The 22567-nt window shown below is 31.0% G+C and overlaps 1 protein-coding gene across 1 annotated transcript; it reads right to left on the reverse strand.

Annotated features, from left to right (window-relative positions):
- Positions 1 to 431: 431 nt before the first annotated feature.
- LOC124828351 (putative FCP1 homology domain-containing protein C1271.03c) lies at positions 432 to 10532 on the reverse strand. The gene is made up of 7 exons (XM_088111211.1): positions 10520 to 10532; positions 2032 to 2304; positions 1873 to 1954; positions 1686 to 1752; positions 1252 to 1437; positions 1086 to 1146; positions 432 to 727 (listed from the first exon to the last, which is right to left on the reverse strand). The coding sequence occupies exons 1-7, from the start codon at positions 10530 to 10532 to the stop codon at positions 540 to 542; spliced, it is 870 nt and encodes a 289-aa protein (XP_087967337.1). The 3' UTR covers positions 432 to 539.
- Between the last annotated feature and the right edge of the window lie 12035 nt (positions 10533 to 22567).

Consider the following 22567-nt stretch of genomic DNA (forward strand, 5'->3'; position numbering starts at 1 on the left):
TAATTTTCCAAGGTCTCACAGTTTTGGACTATTCATTTTGAAATACCATATAAAAAATGCATTCTAAATTATATTTCAAATTATATGTTTCAAAATATAAAATTATATTTCGAATTATACATATCAATACAAAATAAAAAAGACCAGTAAAGTTTTCATTATCATATTAATTGGAATATAAAAAAGTATGTGATGTAGCCAGTGCACCAATCAATAACATAATAAGATAAATTTGTTTTGCCCTTTAAAATATTAAAAAAAAATCACCTAAAAATTTTCACTTTCCAAATAACAAAACTTATACATATTTGAACACAGTTTGATAAATTCCAATAGTATTTTCCAAAACAATATCTCAGCCACCATATCCGATGATTGATGAAGTTTGCAGGAAAAAAACTCCATTCCAATTCCATAATAACATATAGCATCCTGTTTTGTAGCAGAAACATTAATCTAAATCAAAATCTTCCGTCATATTCAAAGAAAGTTTAGATCAAAACAAAAATGTTTAAGGACAAAAAGAAGACCCTTTTGTTTCATTTTCTCTTCAAATCAGACATTGCTTTCTCTGCAGATAGACTCTCAATGACCTGACTGTAGAAGTTCCAAGAATCACTTGTTTTACTAATGGCTTCTTGGCCAAAGGGATGTTCCTCAACATACTTTCTCATATCTTCAGCTTTTGTCAAGCCTTCTAGAAATACTCTCAGCTCTCCTCCTTCAGCTGTCATGAATTATTCTGTTAATCCATCATGTTCAAATTATAAACCTTGTAAACTAAGACACTAAAATCGATTGTTTTCAATAAATTTTGGTTAATTATGAAAAAAATGTTAGAAACAAAAAAGACTCATTTTACAAACAGTTCATCACATTAAATGTAAGTTTATTCTGAATTAACAAATGACTACTTGGTTATATCTTTTAAAATAAACTATATAAAAAAAATCATCTTGACATTCTCCGGATTACAAAACTACATTGTTCTTCTTTCTAATATTTCAGGATAAAGATTCAAGCAAGAAGTTACTCAATATGTTTTCATTACTATATACAAGTAAATATTATAAAGAAATTTTTACCTAAAGAGCTGTCGTTTTCATCATGATAACAGAATGTATGAGGGAAAATCGAAGTGTTTGGCTGAATAATTGATCAAAAGAATTGGAACAAAAGATTAGAAAAATGTAGTAATTAGTTGATATAAAAAGCTGCGGAAGGAAATAAAAGTGAGTTAAAATTGATTACAGGATTCAGCAATGCCTTGTAAGGAGAATCATCCAACAACAAAGTATTGGATTCATTGTAATACCCTTTCTTCCATGGAAGATTAGGATCATGCTTATCCCAGAGTTTCCTCAAATCCTTAAAAACAACATTTTTATATTTATTCTCGAGAGTCTTGAAGTGTGTTTCAGTGCAATAAGAAAGATCCTGCACATCAGAAGCCAAGAAAATACAAAATCAGAAGTGACAAAAGTGAAAAGGGAATCCGTCAGTAGATTATGGCAGTTGTCATCACTCTCATAAAGATTATAGTTTCTATAGCAGAGTTAATGCAATTCCTCTATTGTTAATTTCTAACATGGTATTTTCAAACCTTTCAGCTCTACATTATTTCACTAAAACAAAGATTGATAGAGGTATTTCTTTAATCAGAGAACCATTTAATAAATACTTACCCAGCAGAAAAGCAATTTGTTTTTCAAAAATGGCATCAAACCGTCAATGATTCTATCAACATTTTTCCTGTAATATAAAGAAACATAAATTTTGGTGCTAAAAGCTAATGGTTAACAACAAAACATCCCAAAAAGAAATAGAGGCAAAAAAAAATAGAAAAATAGACTCAAGTGGTTAGAAGAGTACTTTAATCTTGATGACCATATGCCAACTTCAAATTTTTCTAAGCAAAACTCCAGAAAATCAAGATAAGATGGTCTCTTAAATACTGAAATCAAATTCAAACATAACCAAAATTAGCATAATAAACAGAATTCATAAAAAACAAAGAACAACCATTCTTACTTGCTCTCCTTCCAATGGTTATATCAGGTTTGCGATCCTTTGGTGGAGAAGAAACTACAGCCGCTAACAATCCATTTATATCAAGAACAATTAGTCTTCTCTTTAAGGGATGAATTTCAGTTTCATGCAGAGAAATTTTGAAAACTTCTATACTGAGATCTTCATTTATGTCAGTAGCAGACACAGTCTTTTCTTCGTCTCTTTTTCCTTTGGCTGCCACAGTCGATTCAGTACTCACGGTATTTCCATTGAAATTCATTCTCCTATTTTTCTCTTACAAAACATTGGCACCAACAATATTATTAAAATAAGTTACTAGAAAATTTACACGGAAATACAAATCATTCCAAACCATAATATTAGTATGGTTCTTCTTATAGTTCTCTCTTTTATATCAATGGCTTTATAAATGTTCAGAAAATCACTTTTTTTTCTTCTAAAACCCATATTCAGTAAGGAAACATGAAAAGAATCAACATGCATCAACATTTAGCAAAACAAATAAAAATGACAATCGATAAAAATAAAGGAACAAAAAGAGTTTCTAGTTATAAGATATTGTCATTGTTTCATACACAAAACAGGTAAGAGTATAAAAGAAGAGATTCAATAAACATAACATACATCAACGTTAGCATTGGATAAAACAGATAAAAGGAAGTGAGCTAAAAGACACAAAAATGAGTGTCATGAAGATGGTACCTGTTGAAGTTGAGGAACTATGCAAAAATGGAGAACACAGTTGTTGAAACAGAACAATGTCTATGAAAGATTATTGTGCTTCTTTCTTCCCACCGCTAGATACACTAAGACATGAAATGAGTGAGGAACCCTCTGTTTCTTAACGTAAGCTTAGGAAAGTGTAACCGTCGCATATAAATTGAAGAAATGTCACCAACTTGGACTGTTCATTAAATTGGAGAACAAAATAACTCTTTCACTTCCAAAAGTAGTCACAGAAAACTGACAGAATTAAATGCAAGTACATTTTTAATACTCTTTTCTATTTAATGATAAAGTAGAATATTCTAAAAACAATCCTTTTAATTATGATTCTATTTTTAATATGTTTTTATTATTTTTTAATAACAGCGTGGAATTATATTAATTGTTACAGGGTGATCTTCTTACTCAAATTATTGGAAAGAAATTTGTGGGAATTCTAGTTTAAGATTTGGGGATAGTCTTCAAGAATTATACTTTTAATAAGTCAAATTCAATTTTATAAATTTGTCTTATTTTATAAATTTGTCATTTCTGTTCAGAATCACGAACATAAATACTTTTATGGATTGTTAAAGAAAATGATTTTAAAGATAATTCACCTTTAAAAAAAATTCAAAACAAATGTTTGATGAAATACATCACAATATAATCATAATAAATATTCATTTTGATGTCCACCAAACCTATAAGATCACTCTTCCCTCTATCTTCTATTTCAATTTTGATTATAATAACACGAACATCAACTTCTAACCCCAGACAGTAATCTAAATGACATGCAGATATGCTACAATAGGATTTAAGCCAAATGGCATAAAAAATATTATAACCACAATACAGTTTCTCCATAATATATATATATATATATATATATAATTATTTATAAAATTATAAAATTATAAATAAAATTAAAAGTATTTCAATCATCCTGTATTTAATACTTATTTTATAATTCTTACACTAAAAATAATATTAACTTTATATATTCCCCATAGAAATATATATCATTTCTTTTCATCATATGACTAGTAAAAAATTTGTTTTTTTAACTCGCGTTATAGATTTCGGTTTAGGTGAAATTGAAGTCTATCAAAATGTGGTGGCATTTTTATAGTTTAAACAAACTTATACGCCTCGGTTCAAGGGGAACCGAAGCATATAAGGCACATTACCTTGGTTGATACTACAATCGATGTCTAAAAGTCCACCTGCCCCCTAACATGTCTCTAAAATTTGAAGTCTGTGCAGAGAGCCTATGACTTCGGTTCATTCATAACCGGTGTGAAACCATGTTTATGCATCGGTTTAGGTGGGAACCGAGGCGTATAACCATTTCATATTCTTTTTTATTTTTTTCTGAGGACTATATGCCTCGGGGAACCGAGGCATACATGTGTGTATTGCTTCGGCTGAACAGATGTAGTATTGCTTACCTCTAAACCCCGCTGCCTTTAAAAAAACTTAACCTACAACAGTGTTTCATTTCCTTCTTCCTCGAGAAACAATTTTTCTTCCTCTCTCGTGCATAAGACTTTTTCACCATTCTTCTCACTCTCGCCCCTGGCTGCACTGCCCTTGCTGCTCCACCTCTGTTGCACGGTGCCCCGGATCTCCGCCCCCTTCCCCTTTTCCTCTTCTTTTCTCGTGAGAAACCAAATCTACGAGGCGGCTCCAAAATCTCCCCCTCCACCCAGAGACTCAAGGTGACCAAACTCGAAACCGAAAATGAGATCCCTTCGCCTTCCTCTTTGTTCGCCAAAACCCTACCGCTGGGAGCCACTACCACCTCGCCTGCGAGTCCGTCGCCTTTGGAGGGAAGAGCAAGTGGTGGCCGTTGGGAGTGAAGTGAGGTTGTTGATGAGCGGCGCTCATTAAGGTTGAACGAGGTTGCACCATGGAGACGAACATGGAGGTTGGCAGCAGCGCTAGGTGGTGATGAACGAAGCTTTGTGATAGTGCATCAATGGAGGTTTCTAGTGAAGAAAGTGAGTGCGGAGACTTGCGATTGGGGTTTTTCTGATGTTGATGGTGGTGGTGCGAATTAAGGTTTGATGACGACGGGGTGAAGATTGGGGGAAATTGTTATGCTCTGTTGCTTGTTCTCTGCACACGATGAAAGGAGGTTGTCACGATTTGTGTGGACGTTGGCAGTGGCTACTTCGAAGGCGGTGGTGGCGTGATCTGCTGGTTGCCTTTCTGATTGCAGGTTGTGCGAAGGAGAGAGAAATCTCTCACGGTGGTTATGGCGGCGACCTTATGGAGCTCGCGAGGTGTTGTGGCACGATTGCTGATGGCGGTGGCACGATTACTGATGGCGGTGGCACGGCGCGACACAATGTGGTTGTTGATGGTGCGCGAGAAGCGTGGTTTTTGGTGGCGGTAGTCGCGGCGGCGTCTTGGTTCTCTGGCTTGGTTTCTATTTCCTGTAGGTTGCCATGGATAACGGGCGTGACTCTGGAGAATGCCATGGTGGTTGTGACGCGTTGGAGAAGAAGACTTCGCGTGGTGGCCTGTGGTGATCTGATAAAGGTAGCACGGTTGTTGGGTAGTGGTTCGATGTGAGAATGGAGGCTGAAACGTTAAGAAGGAACTGTAGAGGCAATCATACCTTTGTATTCTCTATGTTTACCTATATGATATATTGTTGAATTATAGAAAGCTTTAGGTTAGGGATTATTGATATTTTCTGGATGGATGTTTTCGTAATTTATTAATTAGATACGCACAACAAAACTGCAGCTTGTAATATTTCTTCTACATTGCCTTGAAATAGTTTCTTGATTCAAAGTTATTTTATTTTATGAACTGCGTTCTGTGATCTTATATGCTAGGAGACTACCGGTATAGTAATGGATGTGGCAAGCATAATCCCAAGGAGATGGCACGAAAAATGGGCAGAGAAAGAAATAAGGAATCTTATGAGATTCACATTTGTTCTTCTTTCTCTTATTCTAAAATTCTCGTAAAAATCAAATTACTTCCTCCAGCCTCTGAGTATAGTTATTTTTAGTTTATTATACATAAACGTAAAGTGTAAACCCTTGATTTTTAGAGGATAAGTGTAGTTTTGACTCACTAGGTGACCAAAATGCACTAGTTATCGCACTTCCGGAAGGGAATCTGACACTTTAGATGCTTTCGGCTTGCTTGGGTGAGCTAGATGATTCGCTGGGTGAGCTACCTCGAACCTGGAAAAAAAGTTAGATTCGTCTTGAAAAGTCGTAGACGGTAGAAAAAACTGTCGAGGCACTTTCGGCTAGCTTGAGCGAATTGGTCCACTAGCTTGAGAAAATTGGTCCATTAGCTTGGACTAATAAGGCTAGCTTGAGCGAATTGGTCAATTAGCTTAGACAAATAAGGCTTTAGCTTGAGCATTTGGTTGGTTCTAGACGCATTTCAAAAGCGTCTTAGCCTATTTTAAGGCATGTTTCAAACTTGAGAAAGGGTCTGAAAAATGAATCTGAGAGGTAGAGAGGTATGAAGATTTGAGTTTGGGGTAGATGAGGAGTTTGAGTTTGTGGAATGACCATCGAAAGCCAGTTTTGTCGAGCATGCTAGGAGAAAACTATAAAGGGAGCTAACCTTTGGTCTTTTGACTCTGCATGTTCTTGATTCATGAAGATGTTTGGGTTTTTGAATCTGTGAATGATTTTAAATGGAGATTAAGCTTTTATTTTCCATTGTAATTCGTGTTTAAACTCATGATTATGTATGATTGATGAACAGAATAAGTCAAATGTTATTTTGGTGATGCTATACTGAAATGGAAGATTTGAAATTGTTGATTTCGTGATGATGAACATGATTATTAATTGTACACTAGGAGAATATGTGAGATCGAATATGTATGTACCATTGATTCTCTGTCTTTCCCGATAAAGGTTGTTATTGATTCTTATTTTGGGTGTTATTGTGATTTTGTTTGAGTATGGGCAGTTCATATGCCTTAAATAGAATCTGTGCATGATTTTAGACCCTAAATTTGATTGAGAATATGATGATATTGATGAGAAAATTGGTATTTGTGATGATTGTTGATGAATTTTGGGTCTCTAGAAAGTCTGGAATGTTAGAGGGAATTGTAGAATAGGCTTGAATCTGATTATGTTTGAATAAGAAGAAACCATTCATTGGGAGAGCCAGACTCACTCGCTGGACGAGTGAAGTCATTGGCTGGGCGAGTGACGTGAGGCTGAAAGCATGTTTTTGATGACTTAAGTTGATTTTTATGCATCTGTTGATTGTGGAAATGTTGTGTGGTCTTTATGGAGATGTAAAATGATATGGGAATGAGATATGTGTGATCTAACAATATGATGTATGATATGTTTGTTGAGCATGACTGGATTATGGTTGTTGGTTGAGATGATTTGTGAAAATTAAACAATTATGTTGAGCCGATTGTGGTTGATGTGTTGTGATTTGTGTCTTTGTTGGTTTGCGCTACTTTGGTAAGTTGGCAAAATCAACAGCAATCGTGTTGCTTTGGTAAGTAGGCGGGATATCCTATACTGCGTTGCTTTAGTAAGTAGGCAGAAGGGTCTTGGACTACACTACTTTGGTAAGTAGGCAGGATGATAAGATGAGGACATGACATAAATTGTACTACTTTGGTAAGTAGGCGAGATGTCTTATATTATGCTACTTTGATAAGTAGACAGTATCACCTTATTGTGTTGCTTTGGTAGGTAGGCAAAAGGATCTTGGACTGCACTGGTAAGTAGGTAGGATGATAAGATGTTATTACGCTTCAGTAAATAGGTTGATGATTTTACTGATTGGTAATAATATGTTATTTGGGTGTGCTATATGCATGATTTGTATTGTGTTATACTTGTGATATCAGAGGATTGTGGGTCATGTATCCTTGTTTCAATTAGATCACTCTGTTGTTTGTGTTGGTGCATGTGAATGCGATGATTGTATAATGTGTAGTGTTATACGAGAGCATGTTGTTATAGATGAAGATAGATCGATGTAAAGCGAGAATTTGCGTGGAAACTTTTTTGGGAATAATGTATTTGAAGAATTGTATCATTTCCTTGAGTTGTATTTTAATTAATTTTCTTAATTGAAGTGAAGGATAAACTTATTTATTTAAATCTTTGAAGTGTTAAAATTTTTATAACAGTATCATATGTTTCCTTTTGACAAATAAACATTTCTTATGTTTTTGAAAATTTTGTAAACTGTGACAATCCCAAATTGGGAGTGTTACATAAAGTATAATAATGTTTTAATGTATATTAATGAAACTTTATGTTGGTGGTAAATTAGTATTTTATTTTTAAATAAATATTATGAAATTTGTGTATTCTAAAAGTTAATAAGTTTGGAAGTTTGTGCTTTGTTTTTATATTATATATGTATTTAAGGATTTAAGGTTAGTATAATATATATTTTTGGTTATAAATAATCACGTTTTTTATTATTTATTTGTGTAGAAAAAATATAGTTTGACAATTAATATTTCATAGCATTTAGGTTCATTGGGTTAATATACTATATGGATCTCATATTTGAATCGGACCATTTTGGTTCTGCCAATAATAATATCTATTATATAATAACATATATCTATCAAATATTATATTTTTCTTATTTTAAAGTAGTTAATATACTGTATGAATCTCATATTTGAATCTTTTATTTATTGAACCATTTTGGTTCCGTTAATAATAATAATAAATAATAATAATAATAATAATAATGATTTAAATATAGGTTGAGTATGTACACATATCATGTGTCATCATAAATTCACTCAACGAATTTCTTTTTGTCCCAACAAACCCTATCTTGGGATGCTCCACTGTAACTAAGGGCGCCCAGTGGAAATGAAACAAAGGAACCTAAATGGCGCCTAATGCTTAGACTGACGCCCAATAGCCGAAGCCTGGTGCTCAATACCCAGGCCACTAAAAATCCATAGAATTGAATCCTTAGGTAGTACCTAATAGTTCATGGGTGACGCTTAACGATAAAACCTCAAGAGCTAATTGAAAATTGAATATATTTTAATGATCTACGACTAAATAAATATTCACTTTAAAATTTTTGTGAATCACATTAAATTAACTCAAAAATAAAATAAAATATAAATTTATTTTATTTTAGATTCTGATATGTTAGAATTGTATATCTCTGTACCATAGATCAGTTGGAGGTAATAACGGTCAAACATATAAGAAATGACTAAAAATTTAAAAGGAAAATAGAATAAACTTTAAGAAAAGATTTTTACATGAGATAATGATTTCATAAAATGAAACTCAACTAAGATAAAATCTATTTATAGTTAAATTATTTATGAATATAATAATTGATGTCATCTAAAATTTATCTAATAGATTTTTATAAAATAAATGTAACGACCCAAATTATATAGAACTGTATAATTTAGTAGTCCACATTTTAATATAATAGAACAATTAGAAGAAGACTTGTGGATAAAGTCTTAAGGTTACCGTCATCCTAAAATGGTTTTAAATTTAAAACTTTAACACGATAAAGTATTTCAAAATAAGCAGAAGCCTATGGATCCTAACTAGGCTAAGGAGCACTGTCATCTCCCTCCAAGGCCAGCTCCAGAGCACCTCATCTACCTTTGCTCACATCCAAATGGATGATCATTGCAACAGAAAACACACACAAACAAAAGACAAACACAAGCAGAAGGGTGAGCTAGATATACAAAAATATGTTATAACAATCCCATACAACATGCAAGTTTAATTCATATATACTCGATCACTTAACACAACTTGTTACACTTTAAACTTGACTCGTCCGGACTTAGAATGATAGTCGAGTTATGACAGGTCTTGCACTCATTGTGGCTTATAATACTTGGGTTCCCCACTCTACCACACTCACGAGGTTAGCCTGTTCTGGGCCTTGAGGCGTACTGGAAGCCCCCAAGACTAAGACCTCCTGCCACTCCTCACCACATGGTCCAATCCTCTCTATGTGAGAAGAAAGACTATTGGAGTTTCAGGATGACCCCAAGATTGAGCTCCTACTTTAATTCTAAACAACTAAGGGCACCACCATGGATCTTCTCCTTGCAGAGGGTGCTCTCTGTTTGATTCATTCGTTGTGCGACTCTGCATAGCGAGTCCTTGAGACAGCTCGCATAGCGACTCTACATCATCTGTAGAACACAAATTCTGCAGAATCATGCACTCACACTAGCCCTTACCATTTCTAGGTCATTTCTCCAATTTCTAACATCCTTAATTCACATTTTACACCTAATTAAACTTGTCTAGATGTTCCTAAACCCTTCTAATACAATTTTAAGGTAATTATAACTCAACTTTTACTCCTCAACATCAATTATCACCACTTGAGGACTTCAAACCCAATTCTAACACTTTACACTTATTTGTACCACTTTGGTGACTCAAACAAGTCATAATACACTTGTTAAGACTGCCCCAACAGACCACAATAGCCCCTGACCTCTAACTCTCAAAATCACTACCTCACTTCCTCTATAATAACCTAAAACACTATCAATCCTCTTTACTTTCAACATAACAGCTGCTATCTTGGAATATACCCATCTCACATCCTCAATTGCAGTTACACAACACGTTTGAATCAAATCACAAGCAACAGTTCACATATGAACATACCAATACATATCATCTCATTTACTCAGAACTTAACATACAATCCAAATAACAAAATTAATACATAACTCAGTATATACACATACATGCAACTAACTAATAAGAAGTATTCTAGCTTCCCTTGCCTAGGGTTCTCATAGTACAGCTCACAACAACGACTCCACAGAACCTCTCACAGCGAAATGCACAACACCCTACATTCACCAAATTAGTGATAGGAAACAACTCTTAGAGCTAGAATGAACCGAGGAAATGGAAATGAATATTACTAGCTACATGTAACCAGTAGAGTTGCATGCCATAGGTTCCAAAATTACGGAGGAGAAAGGGGAAACGACTTACCTGCTGAAGAACGAGAATCTAATCGGATGGTTGCGAAGCTCTCTGCGCCACAGTCACTTGAGCACCACCTAATCAAACATGCAATGGTTGAAGGTGAGGGAATGGTAGAGAGAAGGCAGAGAGAAGAAGACTGAATTCTGAGTTTTTAGAGAGAGAATGGAGTTGGGTTAATGAACCAGAATGAGTCTGAAAATGACTTTTAAATGAACAATTCCTGACTTCATTAATCTTAATACTCCATTAAATTTTCAAATAAATTTCAGGTTCTTACCATAAGTGTTTATTTATGTATATAATTATCTTATATATCATTATATATTATTGGTTTTGATAGAAATATAGGAATTTTCATGTTTTCATATTTATATTTTTTTAGATCTTATATATATACAATGCTTTTTATTTTATTTTATAGACTTTTATTTATTTTTCAAAAATAAGATAATAAATATATTCTTTACTGTATGTTATATTTAGTAAAAAGATTAATTATATGTAGAAGATGACTTATTACTTTATTCTTTTAATTTACCAGTTTCTTCTCTCCAAATGTTAATTTCTTTTCTTATTTTTTTTTTACATAAACGATTTTGGCTTAGTTTTGTACATTAATTTAAAAATATTATTAAATTAATATCCGACTGTATTATAGATATAAAATTATTATATTGAAAATAAAAGATGAATTTGTGGTCAGTGGGTGTCATGGTGGGTGACCGACACATTCGGCGCATAATACGTGGAGGAAAAGGAAGTTTCCACACTACAGCATGCGATAGGAGGTGAGTGGATAATTTATTTTTTAATTTAATTTAACATTTTATTTAAGTTATTTATTTAAATATTATTTCAGTTTGATTAAAATTTTAAATGAATTGAACTTTTTAAGAAATATATCAAATTAATATTATATATAGTTTAATTATAAAAACTAAATTAAAATATATTTATTTAGATATAAATATATTTTTATGCTTTAGAAAAATTATGAATTTTGTGTTTAGTTTCTAATAATTTTTCTTGAATTTTGATCCTTGAAATATTTACAGATTTGATTTAAAGAAATAAATTACTTGTCTTTTGTTCTTATATTATATTAACTTTTTTTAAATGATCTTTAAAACATTTTTAAATTTCTTTTATGTATATTTTTATAACAAGTAAAATCATATGTGTTGCTTACATGTGTATTATTTTTTGTATAATTATCCGCGTAAACATAAATGTTGTTACATCTGTGTATGTTTTTTAAAGGTTTAATGTCTCGGTAGGTCCCTATTTTCGGCGTGAATCTCAAATAGGTCCCTTTTCTTTTCGGCGTCTCAATTGGGTCCCCATTTTTGTAAAATTGTAACAATTAGGGGTCTGCCGTCAAATTGGACAAACGGCCGTTTAATTGTTTCTTACGTGTCAGATGGGAATCATGCCACGTGTCATTACTGAAAACACTGTTCATGCCACGTAAGAAACAATTAAACGGCCGTTTGTCCAATTTGACGGCAGACCCCTAATTGTTACAATTTTACAAAAATGGGGACCCAATTGAGACGCCGAAAAGAAAAGGGACCTATTTGAGATTCACGCCGAAAATAGGGACCTACCGAGACATTAAACCTTTTTTAAAATATTTTATTATTCTAATTTTCCAAATTCAATTAATTTGATTTGTTAAAATAAAATATTAAATATGTAAAAATAATGAATAATTAATAAAATTATAGATTATTTTTCAAAATAATTAGAATTATAAAATTATGAACACATGAAATAGAGAATGTAGGTTACAAATTTTAAATAAAGAAAACTAAATTATAAAGGTAAAAAAAAAATATGAGTTACATGCTAGCAAATAAAATATAAATAATTTTTAGTAAAAGAATTAATAAGAGTACAAAATGTTACCAAATAAAATATACGTTAGCATAATAATTGAAGACAAAAATTTTTGATGATGTCTCAAAGTTAAGTCTAGTGCTCTTGGTACATGAAGACCCTGATAAAGACTTGTTTTATTTTAAAGCTTTTGTAATTTAGTAGATTTATGTATAAGATACAGTTTATCTTTGATTTTATGTATTGTTTGTCTTAGGTTGCGTTAAAATTTGTTTTGAATCAGAAAACTTAATTTTATACTCAAGATAATCGATTATCAATGGACAATTATGAAAATTTTTAAACAAGTTTTTTACTATTATACATTCATTAATTGATTATCACACGTTAATTAGTTGACAAAGGATTTTTTTTTAGGTATACTTGAGTGAGATCTCTATAGATTAGATTGGGACTCTCATTCCAAAATACGAAATACAACATACGAAATAAGTGTATTTCAAAATTCTTATATGTAGTGTGCGGTGATAAGTGTTCTAGAGTTTTTGTAACCCTTGTGTTGTGGCTTTAAGAACTTAGTGTGTTGACATAGAGCGAGAACTTTCACTAGGAATGTGCTTGAATGTTGTTGTTGTTGTTAAGTTGAAAGTGTGTAATCCTTTGTGAAGATTCAAAGGAGGTATTCATTCTTTGGGAAGATTCAAAGGAGGTGGTCATTTTTCGTGAAACATTCGGAGAAGGTGTTCATCCATTATGGGTTACAAGGGGAGTGAGTTTCATCTCTTGGAGTTTGATCATGTGTGGACTGTTATATATGTGTTCATGATGTTGTAGTTGATGTGCTTGAGTTGAATTGTACCAAAACTTAAACTGTTACAATAGAAGAGTAAATCTTGGTTTGGTGGTTTTGGTCTAAAATGAAGGTTTAAGATAGTAAAAAGGGTGAGATAGGGTTGTTGAACTGAATTAGTGGAATTGAGATTGTTTAAGAACTTATTTGGGTTTTATTTAACATTTGGAATGTTAGAGAATTGAGTTAGTGAGTGTGTTAGTAAAGAAATAAAGTTCTACTTGTGTTAGAACTCAATTTGAAGGAAGTGAGGTAGTGAAAACTTGAGTTTGGGGTTCTGTGTGCAAGGGGTCAGTTTGGGCGTTCTTAGTAAGTCATTTGGGACTTGTTAGAGTCCCTAAGTTGCTTGGAATTGTACCATAAATGGTAAAATTCAATTTGAATCTCTAAGTTAAGTTTTTGTAAGCTTTTGGGTGAGATTTTGAGTCTCCTTGTTTAGATCGAGGTTAGAAGTGTTTAGACAACATTGGTTAAGTATATTTAGGTATATAACCCAATCTAGGAAGGTTAGAAGTTGGGAAAAATGGTTGGAATTGGTAAACTTGGTATAGATTACGTAATTCTGCAAATTTAGTGCTGCAAATTATGCAGACTTGTTGGGCGAGTGAAGTCGAGTGGTTTTAGAGGTTAGCTCTCTGTTTGATGATTCGCACAGCGGGTTGAATCATTGAACGAGTAATTGAGGTTTGGGAGCATTGTGATTCTATTCGACCATTGGGGTAGTTAAGCGAGTGAGTCGAGAGACTGGTCCACTGTCTGGTGAATTTCGCTTAGTCAATGGTGTCGTTGAGCGCGAGTTCAAGGTCTGGTATCATTGGGAGTTTATTTGCACAATGAGCTGGGTCGCTGAGCGAATGAGTTGGAGGTTGGGGTCACTGTTAGTAGATTCGCACAGCGAAATTGGATCGTTGTGCGAGAACACTCTGTAGTCGCTTAGCTAGAGTATGCGCTAAGCGACTGCTTCATGTCTTTGGTACCCTATCTTTTCTTGTTTTTGTTTGGTTTAAAATATAAATTGGATTTGTTGGGAATGAAGTATGATTATGTATGAGTTGTATGAGCAATAAAGTTATGAGCTAAGATTCAAAGTATGATTTCAAAGTGGTGAAAGCAAGTTCCAAAGTGAATCCTCTTAGTGAGGTTCAAGTATGTTTAGAATGATGTAGGAGCTCAGTCTTGGGGGTTATCCTGAAATTCCAATATCTTTCGTTCTCACTAGAGAGGATTGAACCATGACGTGAGGAGTAGCAGGAGGTCTTAGTCTTGGAGACTTCCAATATGCTCCAAGGCCCGGAACAAACTAACATCGTGAGTGTGGTAGGGTGAAACCCATTGGCAATGACTTTGCAAAGTAGTAGCAGCCACCACGAGTGCATGACCCACCATAACTCAGCAATCATTCTAAGTCCGGATGGTCAAAGTCAATGTAGTGTCATGCATCAATTATTTTATGTTGGAAATGACTATGTATGATGGTATGAATTATAGTTGACAATTATAATAGATTTCTTTTATTTAAACTAGCTTACCCTGTGATTTATGTTTGTGTTGGTGTTTTTTCCTTTGCAATGATCATCATGTAAGTGTGAGTAGAGAGAGACGAGGTGTCTTTGGAGAACAGGCTTTGGACGGAGGAAATGTTGTTGCTGAGTAGTTAGTTTTAGATTAACTTTGTATATAGTTTTGTTAGTCTCTTATATATAAAGTTTTAAATTCTATTGTTGTTTTGGATAACTGTAAAATTAATACTTTATATTATAGTCTATAATTGTTCTGTTTTATCATAACTGTGATGACTCTTGTATATAGTTTTACACTATATTTTGAGATGTTAGAGAAAAACTTTAAAATAACAAATCTATAAATTCGTTTATTATTTATATTTAATATAAGACTTCTAACTTAAATTTGCGTTCGTAAGAATATTATATTCAAATGATTAATACAATAAAAATTTTATGTTTAACTTTTATTGAGAACTGATAAAACTAAAGAAAATCATAATGGCATGAATAAAAATAGTTTTTCATATAATAATTGATTAAAATTTATGACATAATTAAAGAGAAATATGATTAATCTTACTAATTATGTATAAAAAAAATTAGTTTAAATTCTACTACTAATTTATTTTGCAGAATAAAACATCCAAACAAATTATTTGACTAGGAAATTCATTCTGGATGCATTCGCAGAGCAAACAATATTTTAGATTTTTAATTCAAATAATTAATTACCTTAATTAAGCATTAAATAAATGATATTATTAGTTTGAGACCCAATAAATTTCTACACATATTTCACATTTATTATTTTACCCTTTAATTTGTTTTTTCCATACAAATATAAATTATTAAAAATGAATCATTAACTGATACAAGTAATGTTAAAAAAAAAATCCTTATAAAGAAACTTTATTGCATGCACAAGTAGGATAGGTGTTTGCATATTTGAGATATGAAAGATAGAAATCAAAGTTGTCAAATGCGTGATGCTTGAGAAAGGTTCCTTCTTTGATGGTTTAACCCTTCTTTTTTGGTGAAAAAGTTTGCTTGCCGAGTTTTCTTCATAACTTTGCCTCTGTACCAAGCAATTGTTGGAATTCCAATAGGATTTGGAATACCAAAGCAAAGTGTTTCATCGTACCTTCGATTAACTCGGTAATAAATATGCTGAGTTGTATACTTAATTGTGTTTTTTTTTCTTTTATTAAATTAAAAAATCAAATATTTAATTTTGTAAAAAGTTAATTTTAAATTTAACTTAATTTTATAAAACCGAATATGATATGATAACATGTAAAATAATAAATCCAATTGATAATAAATTTTACTAAAATAAATTCTAAATAACTTTGAAAGTAAATTTTAAATTTAATTTAATTTTATAAATTGAATTTTGTAAAATGATATTTATATTAGTTATATATTATAATTGGTTTGATCTACCATTAATATGAAACTGGCATGTTATAAATTAAATGAAGTTGATCATTTATATAGAACAAATGAAGAAAAAACATGATAAGATTAGATTGGGTGTCTTGTAAAAGTCATCATTTCTAATTGAATTAATTGTTTTTCTCAATTTTACCTAATCCAACAAAATCTTAATAGTATATCATAACAATTATAATTTATAATCTAATTAATTTTTTTTCATAATTTTTTTTGTTATTATTTCAAAAAAATTTCGACAAAATCTTAATAGTAGCCAATTTAGAGTTTTAAGATGGCAATTTATTTTTATGAAATATTTGAATTGTTTGGATGATCAAGAGATTTTTTTTTTTAATTTTATAAGAGTATTTGTATTAGTTGAAAATAAAGATTTTTAATTTCTTCTTTTAAGTTCATGCGTTTTTTTCATATTTTTTTATCAATGCGATTTCAATTCAGAAATTATTGACATTATTAAGATCGAAATATTATTAATACGATTATTTTTTTCTATTGATGCCGAAAAAGTTTTTTATTGTTGCTAATAGTTTTTCTTTTTTCTTTTAGTTGTTACGGCTTTTTTCTTTATTGTTGAAGTAAACCACTATTATATTTTAAGTAATTTTAACTAAAATTTTATCGATCAATGTTAAGCTAATTGTATTTTAATGAATCATAACTATATTTTTTCTTTAACTTACACCTATTATAATTATTTATCTTCTAAATAAATTCATGTTAAAGAAAAAAATGAAAGAAAAACATATGAATCATATCAAATAAATATAATTCCTCGTCATATTATAATCATTAATCAATCACCAATTATCTTTAATTTTTTAAATTATTTTTGAAAGATTTAATATTAACAAGAGAAGATTTATTAAGAACATAAATATTATCATGATTAATCAACACTAGTTTAGACGAGACTTTGTTACAAGTTTTACTACTTCAGCTAAAGAGTCCTTAGTCTCATCTTGTGTATCATCCACCTTAGGACAATAATGTTCTATTTTTTTTGAAATTATTTTTTCTCTATCAGAAATAACATTGACACTATGTTATAATTGTCTACAGTTAAATGTATCATGACTAATCATTTTACAATTTAAACAACATAGAGACAATTTTTCATACTTTCTATCACCAATAAATGAAAATTTTGATCTTTCCACCAAAATTTGATTACACAAATTAGATAACAAATCAACACCAACCAAGACATGTACAAAGAAATCTCAAAACTCATTATTGATATAATCATCTAAAAAGATAAAGGTGTACAAATTCTAGGTGCTAAGAAAATCGTTTTCCACATCTAAAATTATAAAGGAATAAGAAAATCAATACTATAATTTTTTATCATGTTAATTTATATAGTTATTATTTATTATTATTATTATTATAATATTATCTTTGTCAGCATTTGTTTGAGTTTTTTTAAATGTTTGACTCTAGAAATATTTAACCATCATTAGCTAGAATGGTTTGACATTTATATAATTTTTTTCATTGCATTTTATAATAAAAATACTTTATCTAAACATAAAAATTAAAATTTAACAAATTTGAATTGATTCATTCATACAAAAAATTTAACAAATAAATAATTTAAAATTATATCAAATCAAATTCATTATATTTAAATATAGTAGAAATTGAGAAATTTCATACTTAAATTAAAGAAACATAAATTTTATAGTCTAATATGAAAAATTGTTTAGATTAAATATATTTTTATTTCTTGAACTTTGACGCGAAATTAGAAATATTTCCTATATGAAACTTTGATGCATTTTGGTCTCAAAATTTTTAAAAATAAATGAATATAGTCTTTTAACCCAATTATGTTAAATTTTTGCGACGTGTCAAACATGTTTTATACTGACATTTGAGTTGTTACACTGTTTGATATATTTTCGCTTTAATATCAACTCGAAAACACATTTGACACGTAAAAAATTAACGTAATTAAGTTAAAATGATTATATCTATTCGTTTTTAAAGTTTGAGGATTAAAATGTATCAAAGTTTTGAACATGAATGAATCCCAATTTCATGTCAAAATTCAGGAATTAAAAACATATTCAACCTAAATTATTCTAATGGACATATACATAAACTAATCAATACATAGAAAATAAAACAAAATAAAATAATATAAATATTTGACTTAACACTACCAAAAATTAGGTATTATTAACGACCATAATCCGTCAAAAACAATAAAAAATTGTTAGTGAATATTTTTTTTCCAATGGAATTCCAATAGACAAAAATTCATTGGTAATAAAACAATTATTTATTAACAAAAATGAAATCCCTTGATAATCATCGATGACCTCATCTTTGTTATTAAATGTGTTTTACTGATGGATGTTTTGTCATCAATAATTATTGAAAAAAAATGGTCGCTAATAACATACTTTAATGAACATTATGTATGAAACATTACCGATATATTTTTCCATCAGTAAATTTATAAAACATTATCCATAAATTATTCCATCAATAAATGTAATGCATTCAGCTATGCTATTTGCACCCAAACAAACTTGTCAATATTCATCTCAAACAAACATATAATATAAGTGTAGTTAGTTATAATCTTTATGCCCAAACTTGCTAATATTTCTACCTAAATAGAGATATGAAATACTTGTTAATATCCAAACATCAATTGTTTGCAATACTATATCAAAATACTAAATATAGTATAAAATAAGTCGTTAAAGTAATAATATCTCGATAAATAAATAATATATCCGCGTAATAGAAAATACATAATAAGTATGTAAATTTTTTTAATAATCTATAAAATCATCAAAATTATTATCTTCTTGTTAAAGACATTGTTCTTGTTGTTGGGATTGTGGATCTTGGAATAGGATAGGCTACTATTGGGACAATGTTAGGTTGAATTGGTGATGTTGAAAACGAGTCTGAGCATCAGGAGGTAGTATTCCATGACTAGATTTTGAAAGAATTTTTTAAAGCCTTATCACATGCTTTTAATCGTTGCTTGGGTAACGTCCTTAGTATTGTAAGTGGAAGAAGATGGTTGATGCTTGAAACTATCTCTTCCACCAATGTAATTTGCATCTAGTTGTCATGCTCTATATAGTCTTCCTTTATTTGTGTTTTATGTATCACTGCAAGAAGTTTGTTTATCGACAAATATTACCAACAGATGTCACATTAAAATTTATTGAGAGATACTTTTGTAGAAACGAGTTTATAAAATTTGTCATAAAAGTTTCATCGATACCTTACCATCAAAGTTACATACGATTTCAGTCTACCAATAACTTATACTAACAATTATTGATAGATACCTCCGTTGGTAAATTTGACATTGCTTTGGGTGGCAAAATTCCAACCCATCTATTGGAGTTTGGTATTATATTAAGGAGTGATGAGTGAAAATAAGGAGAAGAAAAGAGGAGGAGGAGGAGGAGGTAAAGGTGCCTAGGCAAGTTAATGGGTGATGCAAAGGATGGTGGCTGACGCGGAGGATTATCGGTGGTTGACACAAAGGCTTAGTGGTTGATGCAGAAGGTGGTGGCTGACATAGAAGCTCGTCAGTGGCTAACATAGAGGGGTGCACTAGAGACATTGATGATGCATCTTAAGGTTATTGTGACAATAAAAGTGGTGACCTATTGAAAATGACTTGAACTAATGGTGGTGGCATGTTGACCGATCAATGTCACTTATCAGAAAAGTAAATAAATGAAACAGAAAAAAAGGAGAAAGAAAGAGACCAAATCACATATTGTACTAAAAATTTAAAGTCATCAATAATTAGTAACGAATGTCTACATTTGTCTATTTGTATCCATTGATATTTCATTAATTAATACAATTTATCGATGAGTATATTCTATTACCGACGAATAGTAACTGTTATCAATATACGATTTTCTTGTAATGTATTTCTTAGAATTTTATTACAATAAATTATTTACAAAGTCATTCAATTTGATTTTAACAATGTAAAAGTTAAACTCTATCCTTTTCACTACAACTATGCAAAAAAATTAGAATAGTTAACTATCTTTGAAGACTGAATTGTTGGTATTGAGTGATATCAAACTCTAAAAAAATTAAAGGGAATATCTACTTGTAAAAAATTATTTAATATTTAAGTAAATAATAAAATATGAAATGAATAGTAGTATGTTCAGTTCTTGATATATATATATATATATATATATATATATATATATATATATATATTATTTATTAGATCTTTATTAATAATTAATATAAGATAATAAGATAACAAATAAATAATAATAATAATTAAATATATTAATGAACTTTGGTTTGATCAATCTAAAATTCGTATTTAGAAGTTGAATCTCTTATCAATCTAAAGTTGTATTTAGAAGTTGAAATTCTTTATTTAAAAGATGGTTTGGGGTTTTGATTGTATAGCATAAAATCATACAACCTTATAGGCCATGAAAAAAAATTGGTATTTGTATTGTCGAAGGTCTTTGTCATGTTTGGAGTATAAGTAGGTTTGTAGTTAGATTTTCCTACTTTGGTACGAAGTGAGTTATTAGTTAGTGTAAGCTGTTGATGATGACACTGATAATGTCTTCTCACCATCCCTCTGTTTTTTTATATGAAAAATGCTTTATTATTATTATTATTATTATTATTATTATATGATTATTATTTTTGATGAATAATATTTTTGCAATTACGAAACATTTTTATAAGATTTACATGTACTTCAACAATCTATGACATTAGTTTTACTTTGATATCTTGGTTTGCGGTTGTTAATAGTGAAGTGAGATATTGTAAAACATTCCGATATTTAAATCAGCAAGATTTAAGATATATGTTTAATAAGTATAATAATAAATTAACAGTACCTACTTTATAAATGATATTCTAGATTTTTACTTAATACACTTCGATTTATTAGGTGTGCTTTATAAATGATATTCTAGATTTTTACTTTAGTGCACTTAGATTAATTATTCAGAATATTTTAATATTTGATTAACATATCTCATATTGTTTCAAATATAAAATATATATATTGAATATAAACTAATGATAATATTAAAAGAATGAAATAAGCTACAAATTTGAAAATTGTAAAATAAAATATTTTCAGATATTTTATTAAATATTTTTGTTTTGATGAAATTAATTTATATAATTGGCTTATTAATCCTACCAAACATATTTTATATAATTGTTGCATATTAGATATTAACCACAAAGATGTGTACTTAGGATAATGATACTTGAACAACTGAATATGACAACATTTAGACACAATCCACGTGTCAGCATGTGAGCGGTCCACGCTTTGATGGGGAAAAGCTGCTGAAATATGAGAAAACCTGCTTCAATTGTGACGTGGCGAGGGACGGGCACGGGCAGAGTAAGTGATTGCGTTTCAAATTTGAAATTCATATTCGAACTTCGTAGAGAGAGAAGCGGCGCGAACATTGGGGACGGATGCTGTGACCTAGACAGAGAGACGAGAGAGTTGGAGAAAGGGTTCACGAGCGAGAGAGAGACGGAGTGGTTGCCGGAGTGCCGCCGTTCAACGTTGAAGGCCGTGTCGGAGAGATCGAACCCCTCCAGCCCGTTCCGTTTCACGGCGCCGCAGGTCCGACGTGGAGCGCTCGACGCGAACACGACATCGTGTTTCGTCCGTTCCGGCCCAGCGACTTATGGAGGCGTTGAAGGTGTCGCTTCGTCCCAGGTGGTTCCGTCCCTGTCCCGGAGTGCCGCCGGAGTGCCGCCGAACCTTTCTTCTAAAGATATTGCCGTCATGAAGAGGCGGATTGCAAATGTTCTTGAACCTGGGGAAATGGTATGTATGTATTTTATCATTCTTAATTTTCTGATTTTTTATTTCTTTGTTCTACTGAAGTATCATTGTAAAATACAATATTTATTTTCCAATTCACTCCAGAGTAGTTGTAGATCATCCATTTGTTTAGGCAATCATTGGTTTTTTATGTGGCCAAGGAGTTGTGGAATTTCTTGCTAAGGGTAGTTCATATCCTTAAAAAATATTATCCAGTTAAAAATATTTTACTCTCAAATCTGAACGTGTAAGGAATGTGTAATTTTGACATTGTGCTTTTCAAGTTGGAACAAATAAATACAGAAAATAAGAGAACCCGAATCTGCTGTTGACTCCATAGTTGCGTATGCAAATTTACTTT

This window comes from Vigna umbellata, chromosome 4 (assembly GCF_029865625.1).
Source record: "Vigna umbellata cultivar VRB3 chromosome 4, Vumbellata_1.0, whole genome shotgun sequence".
Classification (NCBI taxonomy): Eukaryota; Viridiplantae; Streptophyta; class Magnoliopsida; order Fabales; family Fabaceae; genus Vigna; species Vigna umbellata.

Bases quoted from the DNA above. Each gene is read 5' to 3' on its own strand.
- LOC124828351 (XM_088111211.1), bottom strand. The intron at 1,955-2,031 runs GTAAGAATGGTT...ATTTGATTTCAG, and splicing joins AACCATTGGAAGGAGAGCAA to TATTTAAGAGACCATCTTAT. The intron at 728-1,085 runs GTAAAAATTTCT...AATTCATGACAG, and splicing joins TGAAAACGACAGCTCTTTAG to CTGAAGGAGGAGAGCTGAGA.